Source organism: Papaver somniferum, chromosome 2, assembly GCF_003573695.1.
Source record: "Papaver somniferum cultivar HN1 chromosome 2, ASM357369v1, whole genome shotgun sequence".
Taxonomy (NCBI): domain Eukaryota; kingdom Viridiplantae; phylum Streptophyta; class Magnoliopsida; order Ranunculales; family Papaveraceae; genus Papaver; species Papaver somniferum.
The window spans coordinates 87,217,897-87,234,524 of NC_039359.1; the positions used below are offsets into that span (position 1 = coordinate 87,217,897).

General features: G+C 38.6%; 1 protein-coding gene across 1 annotated transcript; it reads left to right on the forward strand.

The window, feature by feature from the left end:
* Positions 1 to 8,932: 8,932 nt before the first annotated feature.
* LOC113351559 lies at positions 8,933 to 11,115 on the forward strand. The gene is made up of 5 exons (XM_026595519.1): positions 8,933 to 9,087; positions 9,212 to 9,730; positions 9,890 to 10,213; positions 10,293 to 10,392; positions 10,474 to 11,115. Exons 1-5 carry the CDS (start codon positions 8,933 to 8,935, stop codon positions 11,113 to 11,115), a joined length of 1,740 nt encoding a protein of 579 aa, XP_026451304.1.
* Positions 11,116 to 16,628: the final 5,513 nt, after the last annotated feature.

Here is a 16,628-nt window from a genome sequence, read left to right on the forward strand (position 1 = left end):
GTCGTACCCTCAATACACTGCTGACAAGAAATTGTCTAGCATTGAAGAGAGTATCAATCAGTTGACCCAACATCTGATGAAGAATGAGAAAGCAACTGATCAACGAGTCTCCGCTCTAGAACTACAGATGGGTCAAATTTGCGATGCACTGAATACAAGAGAAAAGGGTAAACTTCCTAGCCAGCCCCAACAAAATCCAAAGAGGATATTTCAAGCAGGCACATCATCTTGCAATGAAACCTCACCCGATCAAGTCCATTCCATCACCACTCTCCGAAGTGGTAAGATTGTTGAGAACAATGTAGTCATACCACAATCAAATGAATCTGAGCCAAACATATCATTGCCTGCACCACCAAAGAACACCTCCAACTTAGAAAAGGAGCCTGAGCACATTAGCGAAGCCGACAATCCCACTGTTGTGAATATCCCTCTAAATGCTCATGTTGCTCCATATCCTCAGAGGTTAGTTCATCAACAGAAAAGCACCCATTACAATGAAATGTTAGAACTGTTCAAAAGAGTCAACATCAACATTCCTTTTCTGAGGCAATCAAGCAAATCCCTGCTGCATATGCCAAATTCCCTCAAAGACTTGTGTACTCAAAAGCGCAAGCTTAATGTGCAAAACGTGCTTTCTTTAGCTGAAACAGGGTTCCATCATTCTAAACAAAACTCACCCAAGTTTAAGGACCCAGGTTGTCCAACAATCTCTTGCACTATCGGAAAAACACGGTCAATAGAGCTTTATTAGATCTAGGTGCAAGTGTGAACCTCCTGCCATATTCTGTTTATGTGCAGTTAGGTCTTGGAGAGTTGAAGCCTACACCCTAACTCTCCAATTGGCGGACCGATCCGTCAAAGTTCCTCGTGGAGTGGAGAAGACGTTTTGATTAAGGTTGAAAAATTCTATTTTCCTGTAGACTTTATTGTCTTAGACACTCAACCTGTACAAAACCCGGATAGTCACATTCCTGTCATTTTAGGACGTCCTTTCTTGGCGACGTCTAATGCGATCATCAATTGTCGTAATGGAGTGTTGAAGCTGTCTTTTGGAAACATGACTGTAGAGCTGAATGTGTTTAATGTTAGTCAACACATGTGAATCTTGATGATGAGGATGTACATGAGGTCAATATGATTGAGAGTTTGATACAAGATTCATTGACTGGCATTATGTCAAAAGATCCCTTGCAAGCATGTTTGGAAGATGTTAACTTGGAGTTGTATGATGATGAATACATTGGTGAAGTCCAATCTTTGCTCGAATCTGTACCTCAAATGGACATCACTAAATGGCAGACTACAGTGGAACAACTCCCACTTTCTGAGAAGTCTGTTATATCTTCGGATGAGTCTCCTAAGGCCAAACAGGAATTGAAACCATTACCTGATACTTTGAAGTATGCATTTCTAGGTCCTTCTGATACTTTACCTGTTATCATTTCTTCACGATTAAACATAGAACAGGAAAACAAGCTTTTAGGAGTACTTGAGGAGCAGAAAGAAGCCTTAGGATGGACCATCTCAGATCTCAAAGGGATAAGTCCCACCATTTGCATGCATCACATTAATCTTGAAGAGAATGCCAAACCATCTAGGGAAATGCAAAGGAGACTTAATCCTAACATGAGAGACGTTGTTAAGAGTGAGATCTTGAAGCTACTTGATGCGGGTATCATATATCCGATTTCAGATAGTAAATGGGTTAGTCCCATTCAAGTTGTGCCTAAGAAGTCAGGCATTACTGTAGTTCGGAACGAAAAGAATGAGTTAGTCCCTTCACGTACAACCACAGGATGGCGAGTATGTATCGACTACAGGAAGTTGAACACAGTAACAAGAAAAGATCACTTCCCCCTTCCCTTCATAGACCAAATGCTAGAACGTGTGTCTGGACACAGTCACTACTGTTTTCTAGATGGCTTTTCCGGTTATAACCAAATTCACATTGCACCGGAAGATCAGGAAAAAACTACATTCACGTGTCCATTTGGGACATTTGCTTTTAGACGTATGCCCTTCGGGCTGTGTAATGCACCTGCTACTTTCCAGCGTTGCATGATGAGCATTTTTTCAGACATGATAGATAGTTTTCTCGAGATCTTTATGGATGATTTCTCTGTGTTTGGTTCTTCTTTTGAGAATGTTTGGACCATCTAGTCCTTGTGCTATCTAGATGTAAGCAAAAGAATCTGATTTTAAACTGGGAAAAATGCCACTTCATGGTAAACTCCGGCATAGTTCTAGGACACATCGTTCGGAAAAAGGAATTGAAGTAGATAAAGCTAAAGTCGACCTCATTCAACATTTACCAACCCCACTCTGTGAAGGGATTCGATCATTTTTAGGTCACGCGGTTCTACCGGCGATTCATCAAAAACTTTAGCCAAATCTCAAGACCTTTGTGTAATCTACTTGTCAAAGATGTTGTCTTTAACTTCGATGCTGCTTGTGTGAAGGCATGGGAAGAACTCAAGACTCTCCTCACCTCAGCTCCTATTGTCCAACCACCCAACTGGGAACTACCGTTCGAACTCATGTGTGATGCCTCTGATTATGCCGTTGGCGCTGTTTTAGGACAGCGTGTTGATAGACTACCATATGTGATATACTATGCTAGTAAAACTCTTAATGATGCTCAACTCAACTATTCGACTACCGAGAAGGAGTTACTTGCCGTGGTATTTGCATTAGACAAGTTTAGATCTTATTTGATAGGATCTAAGATCATCATATACACTGACCATGCGGCTTTGAAGTATCTTCTTTCTAAGAAGGATGCTAAAGCTCGCCTTATTCGATGGATACTCTTATTACAGGAATTCGACATCGAAATCCGTGATAAGAAAGGTTGTGAGAATGTGGTTGCTGATCACTTGTCCCGATTAACTAGTGAGTCTATTGATGAATCTGAGCTGATTAGAGAATCATTCCCTGATGAACAATTGATGTCTGTGTCAAACCTTCCTTGGTTTGCCGACATTGTTAACTACCTTGCTACAGGTAGAATGCCCTCACATTGGTCGAGACAAGACCGCTCCAAGTTCTTGGCTGAAGTTAAACATTTCCTTTGGGACGACCCATATTTGTTTAAGTACTGCCGAGACCAAATCATTAGGAGATGTGTACCCGACATGGAACAGAAAGATGTGATATCTTTCTGTCATGACCAAGCATGTGGAGGGCATTTCAGTGCCAAGAAGACCGCTGCAAAGATCCTGCAGTGTGGGTTTTACTGGCCATCGCTGTTTAGAGACTGCCATGAGTATTGTATTGCTTGTGAGCGCTGTCAGAAACTAGGAAGTATCTCGAGGAGAAACATGATGCCGTTGAATCCGATTTTGATCGTTGAGCTATTTGATGTGTGGGGGATTGACTTTATGGGTCCATTTCCTATTTCTGAAGGCAAATTATACATCCTAGTTGTTGTTGATTACGTTTCGAAGTGGGTTGAAGCTGTTGCAACCAAGACAATGACCACAAGGTGGTACTCTCATTTCTGAAGGAGAACATATTTTCACGTTTTGGTACCCCTAGAGCTATAATCAGTGACGGTGGTTCACATTTCTGTAACAAGTACTTTGAGTCTTTAGTACGCAAGTATGGCATAACCCACAAGGTTGCAACTCCGTACCACCCTCAGACAGCGGACAAGTAGAAGTTTCTAATAGGGAAATTAAGCACATTCTGGAGAAGACGGTCAACCCGTCAAGGAAAGATTGGTCATTGAGATTGAATGATGCTTTGTGGGCCTATAGAACAGCTTATAAGACACCAATTGGCATGTCCCCTTATCGTCTAGTGTATGGAAAGCCATGTCATCTTCCTGTGGAATTAGAACATCGAGCTTACTGGGCTATCAAGAAACTTAACTTTTCTCTCGACAAGGCGGGTGCACAACGGAAACTTCAACTCAACGAGTTGGAAGAATTGAGAAATGAGGCTTATGACAGTGCCAGGTTGTACAAGCAGAAGATGAAGATATTTCATGACAAGCGTATTCTACGCAAATCCTTCACTCCTGGTCAGAAAGTCTTGCTGTATGACTCCCGATTACATCTTTTTCCAGGAAAAATGCGTTCCAGATGGAAGGGTCCGTACCTAGTACGCACAGTTTTTCCTCATGGAGCTGTAGAGCTGGAGGATGTTTCCAACAAGAACGTTTTCAAAGTCAACGGGCAGAGATTAAAGCCATTCCTTGAGCCATTCCCACCCGACATTGAAACAACCAACCTGGAGGACCCAGTCTATGTGGACTAAACTGGTCCACTTTTTCCCTAAATAACCAAAAAGTTTTCCAAATCTTTCCCTAAAAACCAAAATTTGTCTTTTTCCCATCAAAACCAAATGTCTCCCAACAAAACCAAATTTTTCCCAAAAAGTCCAATCCCATTAAAAACCAAAATTTTCTTGTAGATAATATGTTAGTCGAATATTTTATTTTCTTGTGTATATATTTTGTGCTCATCCATTGTGACTCCTAATATGATGGATTTTTGCCTTGAAATAACGGAGCTTTCGCCGTACAATCGGGTATTCTCTCTCCTTTTACTCTACTCAGCATGTTCCTCTTCATATATTGTGTTATAATTCTTTCCATATTTTGAAACATTGAGGACAATGTTTAGTTTAGGTTTGGGGGTGAAAAGTAGATACCATGATAATATGCCATAATTGAAAACAAAACTCCTTCTTTTTTGAAAAAATTGAAAAATTCCAAAAAAAAAATGAAAAAAAAAAAAATCAAAAAAAAATTAAAAATTGAAAAAAAAAAAAAAAAAAACATAAAAATGGAGCTCATTTACCTTGAAATGTTGACTCTTGTGCAAATATGTAATTATTAGGAGTCTTAGACTAGATATTTAGGCACCCTGATTCTAGCACAATTCACATAGTGATAAGAAATTTGCACGCGCACGATCTACCAATACATGTATGGCCTCGATCTTCAAGGTGTTTGATAGGAAGTTACGATTGCCAATCACTTTAGAATACTGAACGAAACTTGACTAGCTTGTTCTTTGGTTGGTTGGGATAGAAGGTGGAGGTTACATTAAGAAAGACAACCATCGAATTTAACTGGGTGCATCAAAAAGGGCTACCTCTTGCAAAGTGTCATGTAATTTTTTGTTTCTTTTTGTTATGTATCAAAGAGCTACCTTATGTAAAAATCAATTTCAAGTTCTTGTGAAAAAAAAAAAAAAAAAAAAAAAACGATGTATATATTCAGAAAAAAAAATAATAAAAAAAAAAAAAATCAAGTATTTATCAATTCCATCCTCTCTTGTTCCAAAAATAAAAGAGTAGTCAATGTAAATAAGAGTCATGTAAAGAATCATCTTTTGTTTCATTGTAAAGCAAGGAGGGTGCAAGCCATTGATGTACAACGCGAGTAATTGTGAAATACCTCCCAACTCATTCACAATTCTCGTAAAGTCCGGACAGCTAGCTAGATTTCGACCTCGGTTCTTAGCCTGAGAAACTATCTCTTGGTGATTAGTAGTCATAACATCAGATCTTTCTTTACACATGTGTAGATACACTTTACACTCTTATCACATGTCTTTATTTGTTATCAGTGCTAGGATTGTGCCTTACATAGCTAGATTGACATCTCCATTTTGCTGTGAGCTTAAACTGTTTTGCACATGTCACATTTGATGGAATCTGAGCTTATATTTTGACCTAGAACTTTGTAGGTACGTTCTAAGCAAACCTTCACGAGACTTCACTCGTCCACTAGGGACACTTAGTGGTTTAAAAGGCTTAGTGCATACGCTAAATGCATTCGAGAGACCAGCGACAGTGATAGGTAGGATTTCCTTAGTTTTGTTTTACTTGAGGACAAGTAAAATTCAGGTTTGGGGGTATTTGATGAGTGCCTAAAAAGTGCATATTTCTATATATTTTTCTTGGCATTTAACTCATCTTTTGTGCATTAATTCTACATTTTATCCCATATTCTGTATTTTCTTTGTTTTCAAGAATAAATATTTTTATTAATTAATTTTGCATTTTTAGGTAATAAATAAAGTTTGGATGAATAGCGGAGCGGAAAAGAGCAGAAAAGTAGTGAAAAGCCGGGAGGAATTACACAAGGAAGCCGCGAAGAATGTTGTGCACAAGACCAAAAGGCTAGAAGTGGGCTTGAAGAAGAAGAATTGTCCTTAAAGAAGATATGGCTTGGCATACCCAAGGCCCAAAACCCTTACTCAAACACATTTCCACTATCCAAGCCCGTCTCGGATTTCAGCCGTCAGATCGAAGCATTTCAGCATCCTACGGTCGCTCCATCATCGCACATCAAACTCCGAAGCCCCCGCTTTATATCGCAACGCCCATCTCCATCTTAGGTCGTCCGTTTTGCTACATCCCTTCATCCGACGGTCGCTCCACGCTTACCTCCGTATCGCCGTTGGATCCACCTACCATCTTCCCATCCATCGCTCCTTGTCGCAGATCATCAAACCTCGCTGAACCCGCCTAACACCCAAGCATCGAGCACCCTATACCCATCGCCAAACACACCCTTCTTCCAAAACCATCGAATCCATTCTCTTTCCCCTCACCTCCGTCTGCAACTCCATCACCACCACGCCCTGCCACTGCCACACCACCTTCTGCCACCACCACACATCCACCACCAAAGCCATCATGGCTCCTACCAACTAAACCCATCCCCTACATCACGTCCTATATCCCTCTCACGACTAATTTCACCACCCATTTTCACACCTCTAATCCCTAGCTGTGGAGTTGGTGAAATAAGTTGATGAGATGGATGTAATTGAAGCATGGGAAGGAGTAGAAGACGTTGAGGAAGCATGGGTCGACGAAATAGAAGCAGAAATCAGAGAGTTAGGTGAGTGAATTTCGTATTTGGTGAAACCCTAATTTTACTGATTTGGGGGATTTTGAATTTTTTTGTTTGTAATAAAAGGGTGTTAGGGGTTGTAAAATTCGGCATCTCTGGGCTAGCCAGTGAACAACATGCTTTGAGTTATAAATTTTACTTCTTGCAATATTAATTTGAGAATTGATATATTTCACCTAGACTGTGTTTGTTGTTATGATGATATTTTGAGTATGTCTACATCTGTGAAGATGATGATAATGGTCATGTATATTTCTAGTTTCATCTGCTAGGGATTTGAGGAAGCCCTAACTTACTGTTATGTATACACTATGATTATGTTGTTCTTGATTGATAAAGTTTAGGAAAGAATCAAAGTTAGTAAATCATCATTCTACTTTCACATTGTATGTTATGAATACATGGTATGTTATGAATACATTGTAGTTAGACTTATAGCATGTTGATAAAACTACAACTCATGTTCAACCAGACCACTCTTAATCCTTAGACTAGTTGTGTCTTAACCAAGACAATTAGTTCTTTGGAGTCATACTTTAGTTGATTTGATCTTTCTATAGGAGAAACTCCTTAGATGTACAGAACCAAGAATGGAATCTTAATCCTTGCATCTTATAAGGCAAGAATAGCATAATCTAGTGAATACATGGTGTAAGTTAGAGGTGGACTTAATAACCCTAGTAACTCAATCCTTTTCATCAACTTTTGTCACTAGCTCCTTTGAATTCAGTTAACTTTTGAAACTTAGAGAACTTTAGCAAATCCTCCAAGTCCCTGTGGACAAAACCCTTATTTACTTTTTCTTGCTTCAACTTCCCTGTGCACTTGCAGGCTAGTTTAGGTACTTCTTTCCTTTTAAACCAATGCTCCGTTTGCGACGTAGAAGATCATTTATTCGTAAATGGAATCGATCAAACGTATACTATTTGGAATAAGCATGGGCAAAAGGATGAGGCAATAACTAGTAGTAAGCCAGTTAACGTCAACAATGGTATGCACGCTGAATTTGAAATGGGAACTCCCACTGATGCTCCAGACGAAGATTTTGGAATGGGAACTCCCACTGATGCTCCAGACACTATAGATATGATGCAGGCTGCAGAGAAGTTCGCAGATGACCCTATAAAGTTTAAAAAGTTACTTGAAAATTCTGAAAAGCCCTTATACGAAGGATGTACCAACTTCACAAAGTTGTCTGCAATTGTGCAGTTGTTAAGGAAGTGTAAGCACGTGCATCAGACATGTTTTTAATGAATTGTTACCCTTGTTAAAGGACATGCTTCCCAAAGAAGGTAATTTAATGGCGAGGAGTACATATCAGGCAAAAAAAATATTGAAATCAATGGGTTCAGGGTACACAAATACATGCATGTATCAACAACTGCATTCTTTATTGGAATGAGTACAAGGACGAAAAAGTGTGTCCTACTTGTAAAGCACCCAGATGGAAAGTTGACAGGGATGGTAAAGTTTACGAGAATGTTCCAGCAAAGGTATTGTGGTACTTCGACATCATCCCAAGATTTCAGCGGCTGTTTCAATCGAAGCACACAACAAAAATTTGATATGGCACGATACCACTAGAAACAAAGACGGTGTTTTACGTCATCATCCGGCAGACTCACTGCTTGGAGAGAGATATATAACAATTTCCCAGAAATTAAAGGTGATCCAAGAAATCTGCGGTTAGCTGTTTCGGCTGATGGAGTTGATGTAACACAGGCACCAAACATCACATGTATGGCCAGTTTTGGTTGTGATTTAACACCTTCCACCGGGGCTGTTTGTATGAAGAAATTCATCATGTTGTCATTACTTATAGATGGTGCGCCAGGAAACACATCGAGTCTTTTAGAACCTCTTGTTAACGAGTTTCAATCTTATTTGAGAAGGGAAAGAGAACTATGGGATGCATATGCCAAGAAATGTTTACTCTACGTGCAGTTGTTTTGTGGACGATAAACGATTATCCTGCTCTTGGTACCTATGTGGTTGTCGCTCGCTGGATATCATGGTTGTGTGGTTGTTCGAAAAAAAACGCACAGTATTAGGTTCATGACTCAAACAAGAAGTGTTTATGTTGGTTATAGAAGATTTTTACCCTATGAGCATCCGTTCAGAAGGCAGAAGGGGGCATTTGTGCGCGAAAACAAAGAGTGGGAGACTGCTCCAGAACCAATGACCGCAATGGGGAAGAAATATATGAGGAGGTAAAATGTTATCAAGAATTCATGGGGAAAGAAGGGGACGAATCCAAGGGGAAGACGTGCAGGCTACACCTGGAAAAGGTGGAAAGATGAAGCGCATCGGAAAAACGAAAATTGAGCGCATCAGAAAAATATCAAAAGAAGTCGATAGGTCAGGTGAGGAAGAGGAAGGCAGGGAAACCACTTACTGGAGCAAGTACAACATATGGCAGCGACTACTTAGATATTGGCGCTATAATGATGTCCAACATTGTATTGATTTCATGCATGTCGAAAAGAATGTGGGACAAAGTCTTGTTGGAACGTTGCTGCACAACGGGAATACAAAAGATGGATTAAACGCCAGAAAGGATTTGGTGCGTTTGGGGTTAAAATCGGAGTTACACCCTAAGACAGATGACAAAGGAACGATACTTCCCGCAGCATGTTATACATTAACTACGGAAGAAAAAGACATATTCTTGGAGACACTATCCGAGTTAAGAGTTCCAGAAGGGTATTGTTCGGATTTTTCCACCCTTGTGAACCTAAAAGAGCGTAAGCTGATCGGACTCAAATCACATGATTACCATATGCTTATGCAACAATTTTTGCCCGTCGCTATTCGATCAATTATGCCTACACCTGTGAGATATGCTATTATCAGGTTTTGTTTCTTTTTCAGATCAATATCTGCCAAAGAAATCATGGTGGAAGAGCTAGATAAATTGCAAGAGGATCTCTGTGTGACGTTATGCTTACTAGAGAAGTATTTTCTTCCATCCTTCTTTGACATCATGATTCATTTAACTGTACATCTTACCAGGGAAGTGAAGTTATGCGGTCCGGTTTGCTTTCGATGGATGTATCCTTTCGAAAGGTGTATGAAGGTTATAAAGGGGCATGTGCGAAACAAGAATCAACCTTGTGGATGCATTGCCGAAGAGAATGTTGCAGAAGAGACGATTGAGATATATTGTGAGTACCATAAAAGCATCAGGACAATTGGTATTCCACTAGATAGGCATAATACATCTCAGGAGGGAGAACCGTTATCAGCTGAAGAGCCGTGTATAGTTACCCCTGAACAGTTGAGACAAGCACATTTCTATGTAATGCAGAACACGCCTGAAATTGAGCCTTACATAGAGTAAGTATTAATTTGTTTTTTTTTTCCTGTTTTTTTTTTTGTACAAAGTATAATAACATTTGGTTATTGTACATACCAGCCGACACAAGCTATATTTGGAAACTAACTATTCTACTAAAAAGCGAGCATGGCTAGAGAAAGAGCACTCTAACACTTTTGGCGCTTGGTTAAAAAATGAGGTAATAGGTCATAGAAAAAGTGTCTTGTTTGATGTGTTATATTCCTTTAAACTCAAGGTTCATCCTAATAATGAATTTCAGGTTGAAAAAGAGTTGGCAGACGACAGAGAAAGTATCTCAGAGAACTTAAGATGGATATCACACGGCCCGCACTACGAGGTAACGAAATACACTGTATATCGCATCAATGGATATCTATTCCGCACAAGATCCCGTGATGGTAGAATTCACCAGAATAGTGGGGTTAGCGTTGCAGCAAATGACATGCACATATCTAGAGATGATGATGTTACATATGGTAAAGCCTCTTATTATGGTGTCTTGCAAGAGATATGGGAGTTAGATTACTGTGAAAGAAAAGTTCATCTGTTCAAGTGCAATTGGGTTGATAATAAACGTGGGGTCAAAAGAGATGCTCTTGGCTACAAGATTGTTGACCTTACTATGTTGGGATACAAAAATGATCCTTTTATTTTAGCCTCACAAGCTAAGCAGGTATTTTATGTCAAAGACCAGTTAGATAAGAAAAATTCTATTGTTTTTGTGACACCTCCCAAAAATTATAGAGATGACGATGGCAACGATGAGGAATTCAGTACAGTAATCTTTTCTGGGAATGATAATATCTTGCCGTCTGTAGATCCACAAGACTTGGGTAAAGAATCCCGAAATGATTACTTCCGAACTGACTGCCGAGGTTTACTTATACGCAAGCCAAAATGACACACTCCCGCAGGTACATCACTTTATTTCCTTTAATCTGTGGTTATTCGGTTAGTGACATGATATTGAAAGAACGATAAAGATGGAACTTATGTTTAATCCTGTTCCTTAGCATGCTTTCTGTATGTTTGCGTGCTTTATTCTTTGTAAAATGAATAACATCATTTTATCCGTGTCTCATATGGAACTTCAATTGAAATTGCTACTACTGTACTTTACAACTTGCTACTCTGGTCACTTTTAAATAGATATCCAAGAGAATGAGAGTTGGTATGTTTTTGTCCTATTGCTTTAATATATTTATGGGCACATGCACTATAACTACATGTTGTACTTGTATTTGAGAAATCTTTTATACACTTCATAACATTACTCAAAGCATATGGTGAAATTAAATTCCAAGTACCCAAATTAGATTCGTAACCCTGTAGATATATGATGGAAACTCCAGTTCATTAACCACAAAAAAAACATTTAAAATGATGGTGCTAAAGGTCTTATGGTTCTCAATTTTATGGTGAAAGCATTTGGGGGCGGACTGATGCTTTTTCCTAAGTGAATTGCATGGAGCGGTTCACTTGCTTGTGTGAGGAGTTTGTATTGTGTAGCCTGTGAAGAATAGTGAATTTTAATCTCATTTTCCTTGTTCTAATTTAACCCTCAACCGTTTTGAATACCATACTTGACAGGGTTTTTCCCATATCTTGTGAAAGTCCTCTTTGTAAGAAGTCTTGACCACAATTTATGTTGAGTTGGGCTGACACCTTGTATTAATTGTTGTGCCCTCGTTCTTTCTTCCTTGTTTTTTTTGAACTCAGAACCATATTTTCCTGTTGCAGGTTCGTTGTGGCTATTCAACACTTTACATTGTCCCTGAGCTTTGACGAAGTCATTTTTATGCCATCAGATGCCTCTATAAGTTTGACACTCGAATTGTAGGACACGAACTCTGCATCTAAAACATCAAGAATTTGATTATGGGATTGTTTTGTCTTGTTATATAAAGAGCAAAAGAAATGCATTCCTACTGCAATCGTAGTTTTGGAGTGGCTGGCTCCAAAATCAATTTGATGTAATATTTTTGTTTTTTTCTTTTGGAAAGAGGTAAATAAAAAATATTGGTTGTAGATCTAAATTTTTTCATTAAATATATTGGCTAAAAATATACAAGCTTTTGTGAATTGATAAGTTAAACAGGTTTGGTTGGTCTCACAGATGGCTCCTGTCGTTTGCAGTCCCTTCTAGATTTGTATGAAAAGTTTAAGATATGGTTTCCTATTTTGGATTTTGGCATGGTTATATATCGGGAATTATGGGAGAAAGTAACACAACAGAACTCCACTATACATGTTTTATTTTCACAAAACACCCGGCTGCACCCGCTGTATTGCAATTACCTTGGAAGCCACAATAACTTTTAATGTATCCTTCTATACACCAGAGCTTGAGGTTTCTTTATTGCAGTGAACATGCATAAACATTACCCTAGCATATGTTGCTTGAAAATTAAGCATACTAGGAGCATTTGGCCTAGAAAAGACTCGGTAACAACCATGCTAGTACTTTAAAAGTTAAAATTCAATCTCATGTGTCTAATGGATCCGACGCTATGTTCACAATTTTTTTTTCGTGTAGCCATATCATAATCCTCCCAAAAAAAAATATGGAGTAACCATATGTCAATCTTTTGTCATGTTTGATATAATGTGTCAATTCCTTAGTATATGCGTGTCTAATAAACCAGATATTATGGACACATAAACAAACCAATGTGGCTAAATAAATCCTCTTTCCGTCACAGTCTAAAAGGTGTGTCTATTGTCATCCGACACTTTTGACACATACAAAATTATTTAATGTGGCCATATACGCATCTATGGCTACATGTGATTGGATTAAACTGAAAATCATGACCAAACGATACCCTATGGATACAGTTGATGGGTTTAGGAATAAACCCATGACTAAATGGTGCACTATGGATACATGGTAAAACAAAATGTGGCTATAGTTATACTGATGACCAATAGCCACACAAATAACCTGAAACGTGGCTGGACTGTAAACTAAAAAACGTGGCCTATGTGAAGGTTTGTACTAGTGGGGTATGAACGATCTTCCTATAGATATTTTGTTTAATATATTTTTTTGTTTGGATGTTGATTCAGTTTTAGAGTGCAAGCTTGTTTGCAAACCATGGCGCAATCTCATTAAGAATCCATCCTTTGCTCGAATGCACCTTGCTCGCCGTAAGTTATTGTTACAAAACCTTGACGAGAATGACACTCATCAAGATCTTTCATCTGATACATGTGAGACTTTTCAGTCGGGGTTCCTTTTGTTAGAAAAACTTAGCAAATCTAGAGACTGCAGACTTCACTACGTTGAATACGACGTGGATTCTAAGAAGAATTCTTACAAAATCAAAAATAAAACAATCAAAATTCCTCCCATTAATAACACGAAGTATGATTCGGATTTCACCATGATTGGTTCATGCAATGGGTTGATTTGTTCTACTCTGCGCCACCATGGAATGGATGACCCTACACACATATGCAACCCTGTCACCAGAGAATATGTTTATCTTCCTAGATGCGCGAGTGAAGACAAAGGTGGTATATATCGGATGGTGAGTGGGTTCGGTTACAGTCCTTTGACTGATGAGTATAAGGTTGTTAGAATCTACAACTATACAGCTGCCATCAACCAATGGTGCTTTCAGGTATATATTCTCGGAAATGAGAGTTGGAAATGGACAGAGGAAAAACAAATCCCCGACCAGTTGTGTCATAACTTTCATTCAAAGAGTATTCTTTTAAATGGAGAGATATATTGGCTGGGGGGTTATCAATGTAAGGTTTGTTGGTTAAACTTCAACATAGAAGTCACTAACAAGCTGGTTAGGACAAGATTAGGAAATTGATGTAATCCTAAGGGAATTAGAAGTCATCTAGTTCTAAGAAAAGGAAAGACATGTAATAAGGTAATAGGACTAGGAAAAGGAATTCATAGTTTTATATATATATCATCACCAAAGTTGTGGTTGATCATATGAGCAAGATTAGAGCTTGTGTTTAGTTTTGAAAGATTTTCTAAACATCAATAAAGAGAGTTGTCTTTATATAAGCTAAGTTTCATCTTGCAGTTTCCATTAATTGGTAGTAGAGCTTGTTTCTGAACCATGGCAAACGAAACCACCATTGTGGGTGCAAAACAGTTCACGCCACCATCAATACAAGTTCCAATCCTCAACGCCACAAACTACACAGTATGGGCCATGAGAATGAAGGTACTGATGAAAATCTACAAAGTTTGGGAAACAATTGATCCTGGTACATTGGACCCAGACAAAACACAATATTTCCATTGGATTACTCTTTCAAGCAATACCAGAATTTCTTGTTCTACAAGTTGGTGAACAGGAAACTTCAAAGAAAATTTGGGATGCAATAAAGGAACGTAATCTTGGAGCTGATCGAGTTAAAGAAGCCCGTCTGCAAACCTTAATGTCTGAATTTGAAAGAATGAAGATGAAAGACACTGATACTATTGATAGCTTTGCAGGAAAGCTATCAGAGATAGCCTCAAAAGATGCGTCACTTGGACAATCCATTGATGAAAATAAACTGGTAAAGAAGTTTCTCAATAGTTTACCAAGATCCAAGTATATTCATATCATAGCTTCTCTCGAACAAGTCTTAGATTTAAAGAAGACTAGCTATGAAGATATAATTGGAAGATTGAAAGCATATGAAGAGAGAATCCTTGATGAAGAAAACAATGGAGAAACTCAAGGAAAACTCTTGTACACAAACTCTTACCAACAAAACTCTGCGACAAGAGGAAGAGGTCGTGGAAGAGGAAACAGAGGCCGAGGAAGGGGAGAAAGGTTTAAATCACAAGATAGAACAACAAGTCAGAATGATCAAAACCAAGAGAAAGAAAAGAAGGATAGATCAAACATTATTTGTTACAGATGTGATAAACCAGGACACTTCTCCTCTGTATGCCCTGAAAGAATACAAAAGATGGAAGAAAAAAACAAGAATGAAACAAGGGAAGCAGATACAACTCTTTTCATGCACGAAGTTGTATTCTTAAACGAAGGGAAACTAATACCAAAGAACTACGAATCAAAGGATGGAGAAGAAGGAATCTGGTATTTAGATAATGGAGCCAGCAATCACATGACTGGTAAGAGACACTACTTTTTTGAACTCAATGAGAAAATCAAAGGACAAGTGAAGTTTGGGGATGGATCTTCTGTAGAAATTGAAGGGAAAGGATTAATTCTATTTCAGAGCAAGACCGGAGAACAGAATCTTGTCATAAACATCTACTTCATCCCAAACTTACAAAGCAACATTCTAAGTTTAGGACAAGCTACAAAAGTTGGATGTGATGTTAAAATGCGACAAGATTATCTAACAGTTCATGATCCAAGTGGAAGACTTTTAGTTAGAGTCTCACGCTCACAGAATACACTCTACAAGATAAGTCTCATGATTGGAAGGCCATTGTGTCTGAATATGAGACTGGAAGATCAGACATGGAAGTGGCATGCAATATTAGGACACATAAGCTTTAGAACTTTAAAGGCAATGTCTCAGAACAAGATGGTTCGAGGGCTACCACAGATAAACGATGAATCAAGGATCTGTGAATCATGTTTAGTTGGGAAACAAACGCGTCAAGGTTTTCCAAAAGCAACAACATTCAGAGCCTCAAAGCCTTTAGAGCTTCTTCATGATGATTTATGTGGTCCTATTACACCACAAACCCTTGCAAATAACAAATACATATTTGTTATTATAGATGACTTCTCAAGATATATGTGGTCTATTCTTATGAAAGAAAAGAGTGAAGCATTTGACAGATTCAAAGCTTTCAGAAATATGATAGAAAAAGAGTTAAAAGAGGAAGTCAAAATGCTTAGAACTGATAGAGGAGGAGAGTTCACTTCCTTAGAGTTCAACAAGTTCTGTGAGTCAAATGGAATCAAAAGGAAACTCACAGCACCATATACACCACAACAAAACGAAGTGGTGGAGAGGAGAAACAGGACTCTAATGGAGATGACAAGAAGTTCTTTAAAGGCTATGAAGGTACCTAATTATCTATGGGGAGAAGTTGTACGACACTCCACATACCTAATAAACAGGATACCTACGAAAGCTCTGAAAGACATGACTCCATATGAAAGCTTGCGAAAGAGAAAACCAAACATAGATCATTTAAGAGTGTTTGGTTGCAAAGCAAACGCAAAAGTTGATTCTGCAACTCTTACGAAACGGGATGATCGATCTCAGACTCTTGTGAATCTAGGAATTGAGCCTGGATCCAAAGCTTACAGATTATTCAATCCAACAACGAAAAGAGTGATAGTGAGTCGAGATGTGGTATTCGATGAAAAAGCAAGTTGGAACTGGAAAGAAACTAATGATGCACCAAGTAGGGATCCAGGAATATTTAACATGAGATAGGGTCAAGTAATTGATAAAGGCGAAGGA

Coding starts and splice junctions, on each gene's coding strand:
- LOC113351559 (XM_026595519.1), top strand. CDS start 8,933: ATGACTCAAACAAGAAGTGTTTATGTTGGTTATAGAAGATTTTTACCC. Junction 9,088..9,211: donor GGGAAGAAATATATGAGGAG/GTAAAATGTTAT, acceptor TGAGCGCATCAG/AAAAATATCAAAAGAAGTCG. Junction 9,731..9,889: donor GTGAGATATGCTATTATCAG/GTTTTGTTTCTT, acceptor ACATCTTACCAG/GGAAGTGAAGTTATGCGGTC.